General features: G+C 42.1%; 1 protein-coding gene across 8 annotated transcripts in view; it reads left to right on the forward strand.

Annotated features, from left to right (window-relative positions):
• Positions 1–21724, forward strand: part of CADPS2 (calcium dependent secretion activator 2) — a 591461-nt gene that overhangs the window by 276250 nt on the left and 293487 nt on the right. For all 8 annotated transcript variants that reach the window (XM_075065313.1, XM_075065326.1, XM_075065319.1 and 5 more), the window contains exon 7: positions 15342–15453. In XM_075065313.1, the coding sequence (XP_074921414.1) occupies positions 15342–15453 (112 nt within the window). The remainder of the gene's footprint in view (positions 1–15341; positions 15454–21724) is intronic.

The following is a 21724-nucleotide window of genomic DNA, read 5'->3' on the forward strand; positions in this document are numbered from 1 at the left end:
ATTTTAATATAAATTTATAAACCTATTACAATAAACCAAATACTTAAACTGTGAGAAAAGATTAGTCCTGTAGGCTACAGGGTATCACCAAGACTTAAATGCCATGTCTGAAATCTTGGTAAAGAGGAGTATAGCTGTTCAGGAAGGACAGGCAAGGAAAAAAGGCGGGAAATGTTGCATTATATATTAAGAATATAATACATTTGTTATGAGGTCCAGAAGGAGGTGAGAGGCAGAACAGCTGAAAATCTCCAGGTGAAGTTAAAAGGAGTGGGGGGAATAGGAGAAACATCACAGTCAGGGTCTACTACAGATCACCAAATTAGGAGGAGGAGGTGGTGGATGAGGCATTTCTAAAATAAATAGTAGAAATATCGAAAACGTAAGATCTGGTAGTAATGGGAGACTTAAACTATCCAGACATCTGGAAAAGTAATACGGCAAAACAGTGTATGCCCAGTAAGTTTTTGCAATGTATTGTGGACACTTGTCCTTTCAGAAAATGGAGGAAGTAACAAGTGAGGCAACCATTTTAGACTTGATTCTAACAGGGAGGAGTTGGTTGTGAATCTGAAGGTAAAAAGCAGCTAGGTTGAAAGTAATAGTTAAATAATAGATTCCATGATTTTAAGGAAGGGAAGGAGTGAAATAAGACCAATAGACTTACTTTAATAGACTCAGAGAACTGATTGGTAAGGTCCCATGGGAAGAAAATCTGAACGAAAAGGGAGTTCAGGAGAGCTGGCAGCTTCTCAAAAACAATACTGAAGGCACAACAGCAAACTATCCCAATGTGAAGGGATGATAGGAAGAATAGTAAAAAAGCCAATATGTCCCCATAGTGGGCTCTTTAATGACTTGAAAATAAAAAAGGAATCCTACAAAAACAGGAAGCATGGGCAAATTGCTAAGAATGAGTAAAAAGGCACAAAATGAGTTACACCTAGGAAGGGACATAAAAAGCAACAAAAAGAGGTTCTATAAATACATTAGGAGCAAGAGAAAGATGAAGAAAAGTGTACATCCACTATTACGTGAGGAAGGAGAGTGCATAATGGATGACATCAAGAAGGCTGAGGTGTTCACTGCGTATTTTGCTTCAGTCTTCATTAAAAAGGTTAATGGTGACCAGATACTTAACACATTTAATGTTAACAACAGTGTGGGAAAGAACGCAACCCCAAATAGGAAAAGAACACGTTAAAGAATATTTAGATAAGGTAGATGTATTCAGGTAGGCAGATTGAACCCTAGAGAGTTTAAAGAACTAGCTGAAGCAATCTTGGAACCATTAGAGATTATCTTTGAGAACTCGGGGGATGAGTTAAATCACGGAGGACTGGATAATGACAAACAGTGCCTATCTTTAAAAAGGGGAACAAAGACCCAGAGAATTAGAGACCAGTCAACCTTATTTCAGTACAGTACTGGAACAACTTATTGAACGGTCAATTTGTAAGCACCTAGAGAATAATAGAGTAATAAGTAACAGCCAGCATGGATATATCAAGAACAGGTCATGCCAAACCAACCTAATTTCCTTCTTTGACAGTGTTACTGGCCTAGTGGATAGTGGCAGAAGTTGTGGACATGATATGTCTTGATTTTAGTAAGGCTTTTGACACAGTCCCATGTGACAGCCTCATAAGCAAACTAGGTAAATAGAGGCTACATGAAATTACGATAAGGTGGGCACATGACTACTGTACTTAGGCAGCTTACCATTGATAACTACACTAATTGGGAAGACATATCTTGTGGGGCCCCACAGGGTCTGTTGTGAGTCCAGTACTATTTAATATTTTCATTAATGACCTGAATAATGAATTCAAAATGACCTTGACAAATGAGGAATTGGTCTGAATTCAACAAGATGAAATTCAATAAAGATGAGTGGAAAGTACTACACATAGGAAGAAAAACTCAAATGTACAGTTACAAAATGGGGAATAACTGATTAGGCAGTGCTACTGCCAAAAAGGATGTGGGGGCTATAGTGGATCATAAATTGAATATGAGCCAACAATGTAATGCAAATGCAAAAAAGGCTAGTATCATTTTGGGGCGTATTAACAGGACTGTCATATGTAAGATGCAGGAGGTAATTGTCCCACTCTACTTGGCACTGATGCGTCCTCAGCTGGAATACTATGTCCAGTTCTGGGTGCCACGCTCTAAGAAAGATGTGAACAGAAGAGAGTCCAGAAGAGAGCAACAAAAATGATAAAAGGTTTAGAAAACCTGACCTATGAGAAAAGGGTAAAAAAACCTGGACATGTTTAGTCTCGAGAAACAAAGACTGAGGGAGGACTGGATCATAGTCTTCAAATATGTTAAGGGCTATTATAAAGAGGACGGTGATTGTTCGTCATGTCCACTTAAAATAGGACAAGAAATAATCGACTTAATCTGAAGCCAGGGAGATTTGTTAGATATAAGGAATATACTTTCTAATTATAAGGATCATTAAACACTGGGATAGGTTTCCAAGGGAGGTTGTGGAATCCCCATCACTGAAGGTTTTTAAGAAGAGGGTAGACAATCACTTGTCAGGGATTGTCTAGGTATACTTGGTTCTGCCTCAGTACAGGTTGCTGGGCTTGATGACCTCCTGAAGTCCTTTTCTGTCCTACATATCCATGAGTGGAGCCCTGTGCAGATACAAAATTTGTATCTGCATCCAATCTGCCATCTGCAAATATGGTTTGCAGATATAAAGTGGATATCTACAGATTTGCAGAGCTCTATGAGTCTAGAATACTAATTCAAAATACATAGTGTAATAGAAACTTTCATTCCTCCTTTGATAACTGGATCCTTGATGTACATTGCCATTTTGGGGAGGAGCGAAACATGGAGTTTCTACCAAGGAGTGTCTGTTTTGGCTGCTACTTTCCCCCTAATTCTGGTTTATGAGACTATAAAAGGGGGAATGCTTCCAATAGCCCTTTAGTTCCTTCTAACCCCCAAAGGAGGAACAGCCCCAGTGCTCTTCAGCTGATTCCCTTTTTGTTGGCTTTTCACTTCTTTTTGCGATGGTTTTGCTTTATTCCTGGCTGGGTTCTATTAATATGAATGGTGATGTGGCTCGTGCCATGAGGAGGATGAACTACAAGGCTTGTGATTCACTCAGTGCTGTGATGTTAGTGATTGATAGTCACGGTCATTGTCTTTAGTGTCTGGGAGAAGACTATCATTCTCATAGGTGTTCCCTATAACCTGCCTTCTTCAACAGAATCTCAAAAGATCAGGAGGGCTGCTTCAAACACCTTCTGGCAAAGGATGCTCTTAAGGCCCGGGGAACAGAGTCTGGTAATGAGTGTCCAGTATAGTCAACACTGAAAGATATCTGAGTTCCAAAGAGGTGCTCACCATAAGTGGCTTTTAGACCTGGTTAACGAATTAGTCTGTACTTTCTCTAGGTCGACAACAAGCATGAAGATCAGTGCCTGGAACACCTTTATGCTTAATACTGCTAAGTGGTCTAAGGACATTGACTCTGTCAGCTTCTTGATGAATGTTTTTTCATTCCTGGCCAGAAGAGAGAAACAGAAGAAACACAGTGTCAACAGATCCTGTTGCTCCCATTTGACATCAAGGAATGTGGAAAGGGATGGTGCCAAAACTAAGTCTTTCTCCAGGACTGTTTTGGTACATCAAAAAAGGGATGATGCCACAGTGTCAGCTCCATCAGTGCCAGTTTCTTTGGTAATGATTACTGTGGAGTCTCCTCCAGCATTGTTTTCAGGCCATGTGTCTTTTTGGCATTGTGGGGCCAGCCATGCTTTGTTGGTAAGGCTGGATTTGTCATCTTTCACAGTGGTCAGCCCCAGTAAAGCTTTTTTCACTATCACTCTTGTCAAAACTTTGATATGAGAGCCACCTTTAGAGAGTAAAGCCTTGGTGTCCAGGAACCACAATATTGGTCTTGCTGCTATGAGACCATGCAGCTTGAGGCCCATGCAGAGGTTCCTTGGTATTCTGACTCAATCGGACCTTCTTATCTTACTAGTTCTGCTGTGTCAGACAGCAGAAAAGGTCCTAACCCTGGACCTCATTCCCTCTCCCAATCCAGACCCTTGTTTAAGCACATCAAATCTATTATGATACAGACTTCATTTTCCCAGGGTGACAAGTAGTAACAGGAGTAAAATCACTTTCCTCTATACTGCTGAGGAACCTTTCTTACAGCTCGTTTTGCAAGATGGGTCTCCCTGAGTATTTCTCATTATAGGAATTCCCAAAAAGAAGTATGGATGGGGAAGGGTACATATCTACAAGACAGACTGGTTGCAGATTCTCAATCAACCCATCAGTCTTGTTGCCTAGAGCCCCATGAAGCAGAGAAGATTCTCAACAAGATATGGATGGGCCATGGGTTAGAATATTTGGACTATGCCATCAAAAAATGACATTGGCCTTTCTCACCCCTATTTTCATGTCACTATCTGTGTCACTGGAAATATCTTCTTTTCTATGTCAGAGCATTACAAACACTGTCTTACCTTTGTGTTTTTCTGTAGTGCTGATGTTTTTCGCAAAATGCCAATGTATTACTTGTACATTTGTGTCTACTTGTATGTAGATGATTGGCTGACGAGAGTTCAGTCATTTCAAGGAGTGTCCTCTGCTGTGAAGAATGTATAAATGCTGTCCACGGTGCTTAGGTACTCTAGGGATGAATGTGATAGAAAAATCTAAATAGAGTAGAATAGAATTTTAGGTGTTGAGGCTTCATATAATCATTTTTTCTTGGCAGAAAATGTTGGAATTATCTTGAGCAGTTTTCTGCCCAGCAGACAAGTCTCATACCATTCAGAAGACAATATGCTCTGAGAGCCGAGCCTCAGAGGAGTTGTGTAATTATTTTTGTGGCTGTTAAATCTCATGGCTTGGTACTTCTGTGGCACCATTTACTGGGTTATGTCCTAGCCTGTGCAGGGCTGATTATGTATATCGTTCCCATCTTAGCATCATGGACAACTTAGCCATTCAGGACTGAGCTGTGGTATGAAAGGAGAAACATAAACAGATGGTTAAGGGTTAATGACTCTTTTACCTGTAAAGGGTTAAGAAGCTCAGTAAACCTGGCTGACACCTGACCAGAAGACCAATCGGGGGACAAGATACTTTCAAATCTTGTATGGACGGGAAATCTTTGTTGTGTCTTTTTTTTGTTTGGGTTCATTGTTCGCTCTCGGGACTGAGAGGGACGGGACATCATTCCAGGTTCATCCAAATCTTTCTGAATCAGTCTTTCATGTTTCAAATTGTAAGTATACCCAGGCAAGCGGATTAGTTGTATGTTTGTTTTCTCAACTGTAAGTGTGTCTTTTTGTGGAAGGATTTTACCTCTGTTTTGCTGTAACTTTGATCTAAGGCTGGGGTGGGGTCCCTCTAGTCTATATGAACTGGTACCTGTAAAGGCATTTCCATCCTGAATTTACAGAGTATACTTTTACTTTTTTCTTATCTCATTTAATAAAAGCTTTCTATTTTAAGAACCTGATTTGATTTTTCCTTTGTTTTAATAAATCCAAGGATTAGAATCTGAACCACCCAGGGTACCTGGTTGGGGAGAAGATGGAAGGGGATGGTTAATTCCTCCTTGTTAAGATCAAGAGAGAGTTGGATCGGTTGAGCTCTTCAGTTACAACGGTGAGGGGGAAGTTCTGGGGGGTAAAAGAGAGAGGATGGTTAATTTCTCCTTGTTTTAAGGCCCAAGGGGTTTGGTTGGGTTCACCAGGAAAGGTTTTGGGGAAACAGAACGTTGCCAGACACTAAATTCTGGCTGGTGGCAGCGTACCAGATTTAAGCTAGTAATTAAGCTTAAAAGTGTTCATGCAGGTCCCCACTTTTTGTACCCTAAAGTTCAAAGTGGGAGAAAAACCTTGACACATGCCAATCAGAGAATTCCCTCCTTATCTTTCTTCTGAAGGTAGAGGGGGAGAAGGTGTGCTCACCTAAACTACCCTCACACTGTCCAAGGCTTGTGCATTCTGCAGAGACAAGGTGCCACATTCATGTGTTTCTGGTCTTTCCTCCCTCTGATCATTTCCAGAGTTGCCCAAGTTTTGACGAATGTCATCATGGCAACAGATTACAGTAATCTCTTAGGAGGATCCTGATTGAGATAGCCATGCCAAGAAGCTGTCTTGTTCTGAGAGTGGAGCATTTGCCATCAAATCATCCCAGTTCATGTACTAGGGTAAGATAATGTCCTAGCAAACTCCAAAAGCCCAAATTATGATTAGCAGCCTTAATGGCTACTCAGCAACTCAATTCAGCTAAGGGCTTGCTTACTATAGAACGATGGTAGCAACAGCAGAGTGCCCATCTAATGTAGACAGGACCAGCAGTGTTTCACTACTGTGTTGTCTAACCATGGGAGATTTCCCAAATAAATCTAGTGTAGACAAAGCCTTTCGTGCAGATGAGGATAAGACCATGGTTCAGTCCATATCAACAAATTGTCCAAAGGGAATCATTTCATAGGTTTGTGGACCTGACTGTTGCCATCTGGCTTGCATTCGGCCACCTGTCGAACTAGTCTCTGTGGCACTCCTCTTTCTAGTTCTAAACCAGACTCCAGAGTGTGTCGTCATAATATCTATATCATGAAAGCTTGCAGCTCTATATTCACCATCTCACATTGTTTTCTGAATTTGGCCCTTAGGTCTGAAGCCCAATTCAGCAGTGGGGTTCTTCAAATCACTTTTCAACTAATACACCAGAGATGCATCTCCAGGGGGGTCACTACTGCTTTTTAATCTTCAAAAGCTGGGATCCATGTGAGACATTTTCGAAGGAGAAAAAATGTTACTTCCATGGTAAATGTGGTCCTCTGAGATGATTGCCCATGTGGATTCACACTTCCAGTCCATCTTCCCCACTTTTTGAGAGTCTCAGGCTAACAATTAGCTGAAAATGAAGAAGTTAGTGGGAAGAACTGAAGGGAGTCTGGGCCACTTATTTATTAAAATTTATTATTTGTATTAGTCAAGATCGGTGCCCCATTGTGCTATGTGCAGTAAAAACACATAGGAGAACATGGTCCCTGTTCTGAAGAAGCTACAGTCTAATTCCTAAGACATGTACTTGCTTACCTTTGGAGCCCAGAGTAGGGGAGCCAAGTGCCTCCAACAGACATTGTTGCATAGAAGCTAGTGAGTTTATTTCCATACATGTGCTTTTCTAAGGCCAGGTCTATACTACGCGGTAAAATCGATTTTAGATACGCAATTTCAGCTACAAGAATAGCGTAGCTGAAGTCGAATATCTAAAATCAATTTACTCACCCGTCTTCACCGCGCGGGATCGATGTCCGCGGCTCGCCATGTCGATTCCGGAACTCCGTTGGGTTTGGTGGAGTTCTGGAATCGATATAAGCACGCTCAGGGATCGATATATCCCGTCTAGATCAGACGCGATATATTGATCCCCGAGCAATCGATTTTAACGCGCCGATACGGCGCGTAGTCTAGACGTGGCCTAAGAGTGTGAATCCATATGGGAGCAATTATCTCACAGAACTACAATCTCTATTGTAAGTAACCATTTTTATTTCCAGGCATATTTAAGTTTAACATTTTCTCTACTTCTATATTAATTTATGGTGCTTCTTGAAACATAACTGTTCACCTGTGCTTCCTCCTCCGACAATGTAAATTAAGGCCTTAGTCCTTCAAATGTAACGGACAGCGGGATGGTCAGGCAATCTTGTCTATAACTATATGCTCCCCTTCTTCTTTCACCTCAGCTTTATTCTTTGCTGAAGCACTGGTCTGAGTTCTCTCTTCTCAGAAAGCATTACACAGAGTTAACCCTCAGAGGAGTTGTCTTTAAAATCTTGATAAATTGATGTTAATAATTCTCAGTCAATTTTCAAAGAAAGTGCTCTATACTTTATTACTAAAGCAAACATTTAATGCGCATAAAACACTGTATATATAGTTAAGGTTAAAATTCTGTCACAGGTGTTTTTAGTAAAAGTCAGGGACAGGTCGAGGACCATAAATAAAAATTCACGGAAGCCCACAACCTGTTGCTAACTTTTACTAAAAATACCCTGGGGAGGGAACTGACAGCTGGTCTAGCCCTGCCATTGCAGAAGTAGTCACGGAGGTCCTGGAAAGTCACAGAATCCACGCCCTCCATGACATAATTGTACTCTTATATATCATATAAAACCATGTAAATAGTATTTGGTATAATATGAGTATCTTTTAAACAAACCTATCAGACAATAAATTTATTGGTGTTCCTTATATAGACTTCCCCCTTTTTTGTTTCTGTTACAAATATTCAAACATAAGGTTTCCACATAACATTTTCCATGCTTTAGCAAACAAACATCGAAATACATTCTCCTCTGATCTTCTTTCAGAGATGACATCTCAGTCTTTATAGCAGGGGTCGGCAACCTTTCAGAAGTGGTTTGCCAAGTCTTCATTTATTCACTGTAATTTAAGGTTTTGCATGCCAGTAATACATTTTACATTTACAGGGGCTGGCGGATAGAACCCCAGGCCAGCAGCAGACTGAGCAGGGCCGCTGGCCGGGACCCCAGGCTGGCAGCAGAGTGCCACTGAAAATCAGCTTGCATGCCACCTTTGGCACACATGCCATAGGTTTCTGACCCCTGCTTTATAGTGTATGTTGGTGTGTATCCCCTGGACTTTTCAGATCTTAAGAAATGGCACATCTCAGCCCTTCAGAACCCTGTCAGCAAACAAACAGTCTGGGGATCTCCACAGCTAGCAGCATTCCAACCCTTGGGTTAATAGTTGACAGGTCCTCTCAGTGTATGTTACGCTGCAGTGTAAGCCCACATTTATTGAGACTTGAGCCAGTGGATCCTGGGTTTGCAGGCCCAGGACCTGAGCATCCACATTGCATATTGACCAGAGGTTAAGAATTTCTGGACCCAGACCCCAACACATGGCTAAGGTGTCTATGCTACAATAAGCAGACCCGTCAAATCTCCATTTCCTGCCATATCCCAGTCTTTCTAGCACCCTCCACAGCTGGGGATACTTTAGCCCCTGCTTCTTGGACAGTGTGGGGAAACTTGATTGTCTGGCCTGAATGTTACAGGAAGTTGTGGCAACCTTCAACACATCCTACCAAGCTATGTTTTAGGTCTGTATGCTCCTAATAATCAGAGCCAGCAACATGGAAGAGTCACTATTTGAAGAGCTGCTTTTCCTTGCGTTTTCACTTCTGTTTCAGCAAACGGGAAGGGCATCCATTAGATGCTGGGAGACATTCTAGTGGAGGTTTCTGAGCTACTGAAGGCACCTGATGGAGGAGGAGGGCAATACAGACATGGATGAATAGAATTGGTTGCTGATGCTCGCAGCTCGGTGTAGCCACTTATGTTCTCTACCTAGATCAGCACTTCTGCAGCAGGGCCACAAGCACAGACTGGTGGGATCACATTGTCTTGCAGATCTTGGTTGACCAGCAGAACTTTTGCATGAAGAAAGCTACATTTCTGGAGCCTCGTGAGCAGCTTGTCATGACACGTGCATGAGGGAAGCCATACGTATCCACAATCAGGTTGCTATAACTGTCTAGAAGCTGGCTATCCCTGACTGCTACAGGTTTGTTGCTAACTAGTTTGGCATTCAATAGTCAGCAGTGAGTAAAGTGGTCATGGAGGTTTCAGAGGCCATCAGGTGTGTGATTTACCCAAGGATGGTGGGCGTAAACGATATATCTGAAATAGTCACTGGTTTTGAGAGAACTGATTATCCAAACTGCGTTTGGGCTCATGTACCCATATTTGCTCATCCTCGAGGACCACAAGTACATAAACCGCAAATGATACTACTCCATTATTATGCAGGCCCTTGTGGACCACAGAGGCTTATTTATGGATGCCAGTATAGGCTGCACTGGAAAAATACATGAAGCCAGGTTTTCTGCTGATCGAGTGTTTACATTCATGGACAGACTGGGATGCTGTTACCATCAAATGACATTGTCATAAATGGAGTGACTGTCTCTATTGTTCTCATTGGGGACACTGCTTATGAATACATTTTGCCTTTGCTTATGAAACTATATCTTGATTTCATAGGACCTGGCAAAAGAAGCTTTAATTACACTCTCAGCAGGTGCAAAATGGTTGCTGAATGTGCTTTTGACAGATTGAAACCACATTGGAGATGTGTATAAACCCATCTGGATTCCAGTGTCATCAATGCTGTCCACATCACTGTAGCTTGCTGTGCTCTTCGCAATCTGTACCCTCAGCCTGAAAGTGCCCCTATCACAGATGAAGCTGGCTGCACCCAGACAATAGAAGTCAGGGATGCCTTGTATTCCCACATTGTGGACTTGCATAGGCCAGTGAAAGAGGCAGAATAGTATGTTTATGAATGTGCTTGTGCAGTTTTTACAGAACATGAGATACTGTCACATCATGCACTGAAATGGGTGGGGAGAGTGATTGCCAGGCATTGTACTTATGAATAAATGAATGAATCAACATGAACCACTTGTGAAAACTGAGGGAAGTTACAATGTACTTAACAATGAATGATATGACTGCCTAGGAAAAATTTTTTTGAGGGAGATTGTTAATTACATGCATTGTACTTGTAGATGAAAGGACTACTTATGAACTGCGGGGTGAAGAGTTGATTGCCATGCATTGTGCTTATGAATTAATAACACTCCCACTTATGAAATGGGGTGAGAGTGGTAAGAACTGTGGATGTACAGTATGAGATATATGTAGGTAACTATTGAGAAATGGTGTTTGCATACATCTTTCCAGTTGTTCCATAGCATGTATTTACCTTTATTATTTGAAGCATAGCAATAAAACTTCTTAATAAAATAAAAAACTTTACTTTTTTGAAGGCTCCTATTTGAGGAGCCTCTGAACCCTATCAGGTTCAGATTAGACAGACCTCTGTGTACTGTTATGCTGACTTTGAAGGACTGCAGATCCCATAATGCAGTGGTAGATGCTCTCTGGAATTGGACTTAGCTTCCTGGGTCAGAGGGTGCAGGGGAGTGGCAGTGTCCATATTGTGGGAAGGGAACTGGAACAGAGAGCTACTGCTGCCTTTGGAGCCTGGGCTGATGAGAAGTTACGACAGAACGTAAGAACAACTATATTGAGTCAGACCAAAGATCCATCTAGCCCAGTATCCTGTCTTCTGACAGTGACCAATGCCAGATGCCTCAGAGAGAATGAACAGAACAGGTAATCACCAAGTGATCCATCCTCTATCGCCAATTCTCAGCTTCTGGCAAACAGTGCTAGGGACACCATCCCTGCCTATACTGGCTAATAGCCATTGATGGACCTATCCTCCATGAATTTATCTAATTCTTTTTTGAACCCTTTATAGTCTTGGCTGTCACAACATCCTCTGGCAAAGAGTGCCACAGATTGACTGTGCATTGTGTAAAGAAATACTTCCTTTTCTTTGATTTAAACCTGTTGCCTATTTATTCCTTGTGACCCTCTAGTCTTTGTTATAACACTGCCTTATGTATTCTCCACATCATTCATGATTTTATAGACACTGTTTATATCTCCCTTAGGGTCGTCTATTCCAACTGACAAGTCCAGTTTCTTTTAATCTTTCCTCATACAGAAGTGTTCCATACCCCTAATCATTTTTGTTGCCTTTCTGAACCTCTTCCATTCCAAATATATCTTTTTTGAGATGGGCGCCCACCACACTGCATGCAGTATTCGAGATGTCAGCGTATCATGGAGGCAATTGTGATATTTTCTGTCTATAATCTATCCCTTTCTTAATGATCCCAACATTGTTAGCTTTTTCTGACTGCCACTGTACATGAGTGTGTTTTCAGAGAACTATCCATAATGACTCCAAGATCTCTTTCTTGAGTGCTAACAGCTATTTAGATCCATCATTTTATATGTATAGTTGGGATTATATTTTTCCAGTGTGCATTACTTGCATTTATCAACATTGAATTTCATTGCCATTTTGTTGCCCAGTCACTCCAGTTGTGTCATACCCCTTTGTAACTCTTCATAGTCTGCTTTGGACTTAACTAAATTGCATAGTTTTGTATCATCTGCAAATTTGGCCACCTCACTGTTTACCCCCCTTTTTCATATTAATTTATGAATGTGTTGTAGGGCAAAAGACGTATCGCTCTTAAGACTAAGCTGATAAGTTAATGGAGGGGATAGTAGATGGATAGCCTAATTTGGCAATTAATTGGCAATTGATTTTGATTATCAGCAGGTAATATGCCCAGTGGTCTGTGAGGGAGTTGGATGGGATGGGATCTGAGTTACTACAGAGAATCTTTCCTGGGTGCTGGCTGGTGAGTATTGGCCCCAAATGCTCAGGGTTTAACTGATCGCCATATTTGGGGTCGGGAAGGAATTTTCCTGCAGGGCAGATTGGCAGAGGCCCTGGAAGTTTTTCGCCTTCCTCTGCAGCATGGGGCACGGGTCACTTGCTGGAGGATTCTCTGACCTTAAAGGCTATGAGTCTGAGTTCTGGTCTGAGTACAGACCTTTGGGGGACACCACTGTTTACCTCTCTCCATTCTGAAAACTGACTATTTATTCCTACCCTTCATTTTCTATCTTTTAACTAGTTACTGATCCATTCGAGAACCTTCCCTCTTATCCCATGACAGCTTACTTTGCTTAAGAGCCTTTGGTGAGGGACCTTGTCAGAGAGTTTCTGAAAATCTAAGTACACTATATACCTTGGATTCTGCTTGTCCACATGCTTGTTGACCCCCTCAAAGAATTCTAGTAGATTGATGAGGCATGATTTCCTGTTACAAAAACCTCAACAAATCAAGCAGGGACTCCAAGCAGGGTCCCAAAATGTGCTGCAGCTTCTCCAGGGGCAAAGCTTCCTTGGGGACCAGTTTGAGAAAAAGAGTCACTTCATCGGCCTGATCTGGGACTTGCTGGCTCCCCTCCAGTGCTGTACTGGATTCAAGGATTAGAAGTTTGCCATCTTGGCTCGGTGCTAGTACTGGTTTTACAATGGCACCAATGGTCCTGTAGGGCCAGGTCCATACTCAGAAGGGGCCCTGGTGCCCAGACCGTGGCCTCGCTCCCTTCTCTGCCACACTGTGCCCTGATGCCCTGCCTCCACTTGGCCTCTTCCCTTCCTCACCCCCGCAAGGCCCTGCTCGCTCCCCTCTGCCCTCTCCCCGCATTCAAGCGGCAGGTGGGGTCTTGCAGGGAAGAGGTCAAATTGGGGCAGGGTCTCGGGGGAACAAATTGGGGAGAGTCTTGGGGTGGGTGGAGAGGGGGCCCACAAAACATTCATCCCGCCCTGCTTGGCACAGTACCCAGAACCTAGTCAAACTCCTTGTAAAATGGGCAGGATGATATGGAGTTCCTAGAGGAGTGGTTTTCATCTCTGGCTTTCTGGTAGTCTGTCTTGAGCTGCTTAATCTGCTCCCTACACTGGTCACTGATCCAGTGAAGCCCCAGCACTGCAAGCTTCTTTGCTGAGAGTTGGTACGCGTGGTCATTCCTGGAACTCTTGCTAAAATCAAACTGTTTACTCACCTCACACCAGAGATTCACCGGTGTCTGCCTGCAGCACACTTGCAAAGGACTTCTTCATGTCCGTGGCCATTGCAAATGCAGGAGGAGGTTCACTGTGTTTGCAGCTCTGTGTCTTGAACAAAAGAGAAGGATTAAATGCTGAGCAGCTGTACTAGAACCAGAGAATTACTTCAGTTTCCTGGGGGTCGATTGACCAATCTTGGGATAGAAAGGACAAAGGACATTGTCCCATGGGATTGTAGGATAGAATTGGCAGATTCTCAGGAGCCGAATCCAGAGGGCCCAGGCCTGAGCTGCATCCACACTGCAAAACAATGGAATTTGGGCCCAAACCCCCACGGCATTTGGGCTTTGAACCCTCCACCCTTGGGGTCCTGGGCCTGAATCAGATAGAATTGTGGGTAGACAGAAGGTGGGCATGGGCTTGAGCCTGAGTCTGAGCTTGAGTTTATATTGCAGTGTAAAAATACCTTCAGTTGCTGGTGAAACAGAAATCTGTAGTGTGTATCCAAAGGGGCACAAAGATTCCCCTGGATCTCTATAAGGTGCTCACTCTATAGGGCACTATCTTCTCCCCATAAGTCAGCTTAGTCAGAAACCCTCATCTCGCTAAGTGCTGCTCCATTCTCTCCGTCTTTCACAGAGACAGAGTCCCAGTTTAGAGCAGTTAGCTGATAGTTCAGTGTAAGTTGCCCAAGCTCTGTGGGCCCTTAGAGGAGTAAATGCTCCCTGCATCTTCCAAGCTCTAGATCCACGAAACGCAACCACAGTGGTCCAAACACTATTCTAATAGAGGGCATCCCTAGTAAGTAAAGCTGAAATAGCGCTGCACTGTATCCCGAGTGGTAGAGGGATTGGGACCCAGCCCTCACAGCAGACACATCCCTTGGTCCTGTGTCAGTCAGGGCTCTCTTTAACTCTGGTATTTATAACCTTACCCTCGTCCCTTGTTCTCTGATTGGATCCGCTCTCAGAGGGTGACTAGAATGTGACCTGCCAAATGGGTCGCCCAAAGTGAAAACTTTATGCACTGCCTCAGAAACAGCTACTGAGCATATCTAGTACCTGCCACACCCTGTTCTGGAAGTTTCTGCGTCCTTCTAAGTAATTGCCCTGTTGTTGTCTCTGCAGGTATGCAAACACACGGAGGATCCAGCTAAGATCCACACCTCCTCCCCACTGTTTCTCTCCCTCTTCCCTGGAGAAACAAAGTCAAATGCTGCCCGATAAACCACCTGGGTTACACAAACACTCAGACATGTTCCTAAGTTTAAGCAAACAAATAGTTTCAAAGTTAAGCCCATGTATGAGTCTTTGTAGGATCGGGACCCAACTGTGCAATTGGGTAACTCTCTTGAGAAATCAATTTAATTTTTGCACGCCCAAGAGATTATATTAAACCTAATAATTTCAGTATATTTCAAAAGAAGAATAAATGTGATCTTCTGCTTTGTTATACATAAATCTGTCCACAAGCTTGATGCTGCATTCTCCCAGTAATCTATTGTTGCAATGCTTTGATTATGCCATCTGTCAAATTGTGATTTTAATTACAAAATCATATACGAAAACCATGTTCCATCACAAAGAAAGCCCAATTTTCAGATGCAGATGTCTAGTCTCTGTAGCCAAGTACAGCTGCAGATGTACAAAATGTTTTTTGGCTAAATATACAGTTCTGCTGTTTAAAAATTAGGCCTAAGGAGTAAAGTTACATGTATTCTACAAAACATTACAAAGCTATTGTCTTAAAGCTTTAAAAAATAAAACCTAAATTCTGTTACTTTATTTATTACAGATGGGGAACACAAGGGGACTTCACCACTACTCACTCTCGGCCTGTTGTCAAAATAAAACTCTTTACAGAAAGCACTGGGGTCCTAGCCCTTGAAGATAAAGAATTAGGAAGGGTGAGTGTCGTTGCATTTACAAAATTAGAATATTGACAAAGCACATTGTGCAAACAAAGCTATAAGATGTTCATTATAGCAGACCACCTCCTTCGCTATGGTTAAGGATGATGTTTGCTTTCTGTTTAAAGGTGGGCTATTCTAAGTGCTCCAAAATCTGTATTCTTACTCGAATTGTCTTGAAATTTGCTGTTTCTGGGTTTCTGCATAGTGTTAGTGCTTCAATTTTGGGATCATTTGAACAATACAGCCCCTCCCCCCCCAGCCCCCACCAAAAGTACCACAGCATTTTACATTTTCTGCAAACATCGATCCTCCCCAAACTAAGCTCAGGATTTCTCTCAGCTAGGGCATGGCACGCGACTGCCTCTTTGGGGCAGCAATACTGAAAAAGTTCTTAAGAGGAAAGCTTGTAACTATAGGTGGGTGGGTGCCAAAGTGAAGCACCTAAAAGTGAAATACATTGTGTGCCTTTACAGAAGACTAGGGCTCTGTTGAAGCAAGAGGGTTTCCAGACAATCTGTTGTCACAGCAAAGGAACATACTGAACTCCCAGAACCTGAACTGCACCCATGAACTGGGATTTTGAGCCTTGCCATTGATGTGCATGTTCTTTGCCTGCCAGGGGCAGATATAGCCTCTCAATTAAAAAGAAGAAGGCAAAAAAGACTCTAGTAAGTGGTTAAGATAATGTGAACATGTTTCCTGAACAGTGGAACTGAATGAGATCAAAGGGCAGTAAGTCACTGGGTCATTTGATCAAGGGGTTCCTGATAAATACCTAAATACCCCCACCCCTCAGTCATGAGCTGCTTGTAACATTTTCAGATTCTTATAACATTTTGACGTAGAGCTAGGGAATAGCAGCCAGCAATGTACAATCATACCACACTGAAAGCTGTGGGATAATGTAAAATCAAAATAGGAAATCCAAGGAACAAAAAAGAAATGCAGACTGGACTTTGTGGTAATAGATGGTGAGACAGCAATACCACTTCCGCGCAGCAAGTCCACCTACGCCACGAACCTGATAAAAGTACAGTTCCAGAACATAATGAAAGTGATTAGCAAAATGACTAAAGCTATCTATGATGGTATTACCTGGGCCCAGGAGATGATACAGAGCGTGTATAGAGATGTGTTTCCTGGAGACAGATGTGTAGATGGTGTTTGTCCAATAGAGAGTGACACTAGTGTGATGCCAGTTAAATTGCCAAAAAGAAAAGTAGCCATCGCAGTACTACAACTACTGAAAGAGGAACTGCGGTGCTTACAGAATTGTGGAATTGTACAGCCTGAGAGAATAGCATAGATTGGATAAGCAGTCTTGGAGTAGTAAGAAAAGTCATCTGGAAAACTGAAAATATGCATAGACCTAAAGCTTTGAAACAGAACCATTTCCTTCTACCTACAATTGAAGACTTATCACCAGATCTGTGTAAAGTGAGACTTTTTACAATATGCAGTGTAAAAAAATGGATTCTGACACATTAAACTGAATGAAGAATCCAGTTACTTGACAATCTTTGCAACTTATGGTTAAGGATGCCAGTGGGAATCACTCCAGCACCAGAGGTATTCCAGAGCAGATTGACCCCCACATTGGAGGGCCTGACAAGAATCATAACTGATGATGTGCTGATAGTGAGAGAAGGTGACAGTCCAAAACAAGTACAATGAGATTATGACGACAAATTTATTACAATTTTTACAGAGATGTTGAGAAAAAAATATTAAATTGAACCTAGACAAGCTCAGGTTGAGAGTAACTGAGATGCCATACCTTGGACATTTGTTGACTTCCAAAGTCCTGAAAGTAGACCCAGAGAAAGTGAGGCATTGTAAAGAAATGCCAAGATTCAGTAATGTTAAAGGAGTTCAGAGATTCCTGTGAATGGTTAGTTATTTAGTAGCTAAGTTTTAGAGCAATCTGTCTGAGAGCTGCAGGATCCTGAGAGAGCTGGCACTTTGAGACGACTTATCGGAGTGGATGGGCCAACATGAGCAAACATTCAAGAAAGTAAGAGAGATGTTTGGGAAGGCTCCCATTCTGAAATATTAGAACCCAGAGGAACCCCAGATGCAGGAATATGATGAAACCGAGATAGGAATAGCTGCAAGTGGGGACAAACTGTTGCAAGGGATTGCTTGGGATACATGCTGTAAGGGAGACAACCTGTTGCATATGCAAACAAAGCATTGTCCATAGCCTTTGGAATGGGAATATTTCACCAATACACTTACAATCACACCATGGACATACAATCTGACCATAAATCTCTTAAAAGCATTTGGAGAAGTCCATTACTTGGTGCAACAAAGTGCTTACAGTGGTTGATGATGTATCTGCAGAAGTATGACATACAAATCAAGTATTGCCCAGGTAGAGACTTGGTGTTGGCAGATACCTTGACCCATGCATATCTGCCAGAACCCAACTAAGAGGGCTCTGTAGAGGCCAAGGTGGAGAGAATGAACATGTTACAATACTTACCTATCTCAGAAGAAAGACTTAAGAAAGAAAGAGAGAGGTACAAAACAAGACAGAATGCTGTTGACATTGAAATTCATGATCCAGAAGAATGGCTAGTGACAAAACACCAAGTACCCAAAAAGAGAACAACATTTTTTTTCAGATAACAGATGAGTTGTATGCACAGATTGTCACCATATTTCAGGGAGAAAGTGCAGTTATGCAAACAAACAGCTTTTAGGAATGAGATTATGCACAAAGTTCATTTGTCATATCTAGGAATTGAAGGCCACTTAAGGCAAGCCAGAGAGACTATATACTGAATACATACTGAATGCGCAATTAAAGACATTTGTGGAAAAGAGTGATGTATGCAGATCTTAAAAAGGCCATCAACCGAAAGAGAGACTGTGGCAATGCAAAGTTCCAAAAAGGCCATGTGCAAAGGTGGGTATTGATTTATTTACCTTTGGAGACAAAGGATACATGATCATCCTAAACTATTTTTCCAGTTTCTGTGAGACAGACTGTTTACCAGACACAGGATCCAGAACATTCATGTGGAAGATAAAAACACACTTTGTGCAGTATAAGATACCAAATATTGTGTGTTCCAAAAATGGACCACAGTTTGTTTCAGGACAGCTCTGGAAGTTCAATAAGGCCTGAGATTTTGATCACATAACATCTTCACCAGAGTATCTTCAGAGAAACAGAAAAGTAGACTCAGCAGTAAAACTGCCAAGAAACTAATGAAAAAAGCAAAAACCGCAGATGCTGACCCATGTGTAGCATAACAAGATCACAGAAATACTCCCTCGCAATACCTAAATTCTAATGCAGCCCAAAGGTTGATGAGCTGGAGAATGAAGACACTCTGGCTGACAAGTGGAAAATTGTTAAGATCGTGGGTACTCAGGAGTTTCCCGTGGTGAATTATAGACAAACTGGCAAAAAAGACAAGTGTTTTACTACAGCAGATCTGCAAGAGATCTGTCAGGTCTGGAGCTGGGTAACAAAGTGCAAATGCAACTGTTAACAAAACAGGGTAAGTTTTAGCAAAAAGCTAAAGTGGTTCAACCAGGAAACAAAAGATCATATCAAGTGCAAATGGACAATAGACAGATAGTATGAGAGGGGTAACCGTGTTAGTCTGTATCCACAAAAACAATGAGGAGTCCGGTGGCACCTTAAAGACTAACACATTTATTTGGGCATAAGCTTTCATGGATAAAAAACCCCATTTCTTCAGATGGATGGAGTGAAAATTACAGATGCAAGCACATGACACATGAAGAGAAGGGAAGAAGTGGAGAACCAGTGTTGACAGGGCAATTCAATCAGGTTGGATGTGGTCCACTCCGAATAATTGATGGCCTGATTTTACCCACAAAAGCTTATACCCAAATAAATGTTCTTAGTCTTTAAGGTGCCACTGGACTCCTCGTTGTTTTAATAGACAGATAGTGAGGCAAAACCTTAGGCATCTCAGGAAAACAAAAGACAGTATGGACAACACATGTCTTAGCATCCTACAGCAAGAGAATCCTGAGCAGAGTCATTAGAAGTAGGCATACATATGTCAGGGCGTATGAGAGGAAATACAGGAGGAAGAAGATATTTCGAGAGAAGCTTCAGCAACATCAAACCTAGAGACAGTGGTTCACCAGACTGGTGAAAGACAGCATCAGGGAGGCACCAGTGAACGTAACTGTACTAGAGGAAAGTGGATTGTTAAAAAATCGGCTCATCTGAGGGATTTTGTGTGTTGAACTTGTTATACAGGTGCATAGCCAGACATATTGATAAGATGTTGAACGCAGTAACGGCAAGGATGGACAATATCTGAAAGGAGTATGTTAGATTATTGTTGGGATGTTAGTTTTCTTTAAAAGAGAATGGATGTAACAATATGAAGGTTCTAGAAAACACTTCCAGGCATCATACTTCTTGGAAGAGAAACCTCCTGGGAAACTGCCTAGGAAGCCAAGAGGCTAAAGAAGCCATACTGTAAGCAGCTACAATAAAGCTGGAGTTTGTTGATTATCCTGGTGTTAGCACAAGATCTTATATGGCAGATGATCCAGACACAACGAAGCATAAAACAAGAGTAGTGAGGGAGAATGGGGTGGGTTTAGGAACAGTACAGGGAGTGTGAGAGTTGGAAGGATGCAGGGTTAGGAGTTGGAGGAGTGGGAGGAATAGAGAGAGAGGGGTTTGGGGCTGCAGTGAGGGGAGGGATATACATGGGATGGGTGATAGGGAAGAGGATTAAAGGGAGGAGATGGGTTGTGGGGCTTGGGTCAGTTGAAGGGGTTAAGGATTAGTGGAAGGGGGAAATGGGTGGCAGAGCAAGTGAGGGGATTGGAGTGGGGAGGATCTGTCAGTACGACGTTCTCTTCTCCAGTTAAGCCGCAGCCCCCTCCCCTTCTGCCTTTGTCCTTGCTTGGACAAGTGGTGGTAGAAGGTGCACCATATTCCCATCCCCATCTCTCAGGGGCCAGATGTGGGGGTCCAACAGGGGTGCACTTTGCACAAAGAGGAGTGGGGGGAATGGGGCAAATGACATTTTAAAACAATGTATTTTTAAAAGAGAGTCTAAAGTCATATTGGCTATACGTATTGATATTCATCTTTTATGTAGTCATTCCTTCAAAGCATGCCACTTTCCCATAGTATTAAAAATGTGTATTCCCCTGGTCCAGTGATTATTGTTTTGGGGTGTGTTTTAACCTATAATTTGAATGAGACTTGGGTCCAAGGTACAAAAATTTGGAATGAGGCCTGAACTTTCACCAGGTTCAAAGGTGCTCTTATAACTGCCTTATATGGACAGACCCAAGCTACAAAATTTGGGTCCAGGGATTGCGATGAATTGAGGGTAAGGGGTTTCAGACCTGGGGTTTCAGTTTAAGGAAAGCCGTAATTTGAATAATTAAATTTTATATATAGGGCCCAATTCTGATATAAATCAGGCATTTCTCCACTGAAATCAAGGTGTCACAACAATGTAAAACCCATTTAAGTGAGGAAAAGAATCAGGCTCACACTTTTTAATAGATGTGACTCATCTCAGAATTATTGGATTTGAATATTTCCCTCTTCTTCAACTTCCAGAAAGTTTGAATCTGAATCTGAACCTCATGACTCAGATCAGTCCCAGCTTTGTAGCATTTCACTTCCCATTTGGAGGCAGGGGCAGGATACGTTGCTCTGGTGAGATCTGACAGAGATATCGGCAGAGGAGCAACAAGGGGTAGACCAGTGGAGTATATGGTTCTTCTTATAAAAAGTCAAGCATATCACTGTGTTATCACTTCTGGAGCTGTAGGGGTGCTGCTGTTGTGAGACTGAATTGAGAGATGTTGCAGGTGGCTACTGTTTAGGGGGCAGGAAAAAGCACAGAAATGCTTTCCCTTGAATGACTCATGGTCCACTCACAGATAAAGTAAGAAGATGATGAGTTGGACCCTGCTATTGAAAAAGCAATTAGAGGTTCTTACAAAGATTTAATCATATAATTTGTGGTTGTTATAATACTGAGTTGTGTCAGTGGATGCTATCGTACTAGATAAAATAATTCTTGTTGAAATCAAAAGTAATTTCTGTCACTCTGCAGAGTAATTAAATTATTCTTAATGACAAATTGTCCAGTGAAATGTTATTTTGCACTGAATAACAAATGCTATTTTTGTTTTCTCACTATGCAGAACCACTTTATGGTTGAGTCATCTGTTGTATTATCCATAAAACATCATTACAGACACTATAGGATAAAGATTCAAATTTTGGAACCTA

Source organism: Chelonoidis abingdonii, chromosome 1, assembly GCF_003597395.2.
Source record: "Chelonoidis abingdonii isolate Lonesome George chromosome 1, CheloAbing_2.0, whole genome shotgun sequence".
NCBI lineage: Eukaryota > Metazoa > Chordata > Testudines > Testudinidae > Chelonoidis > Chelonoidis abingdonii.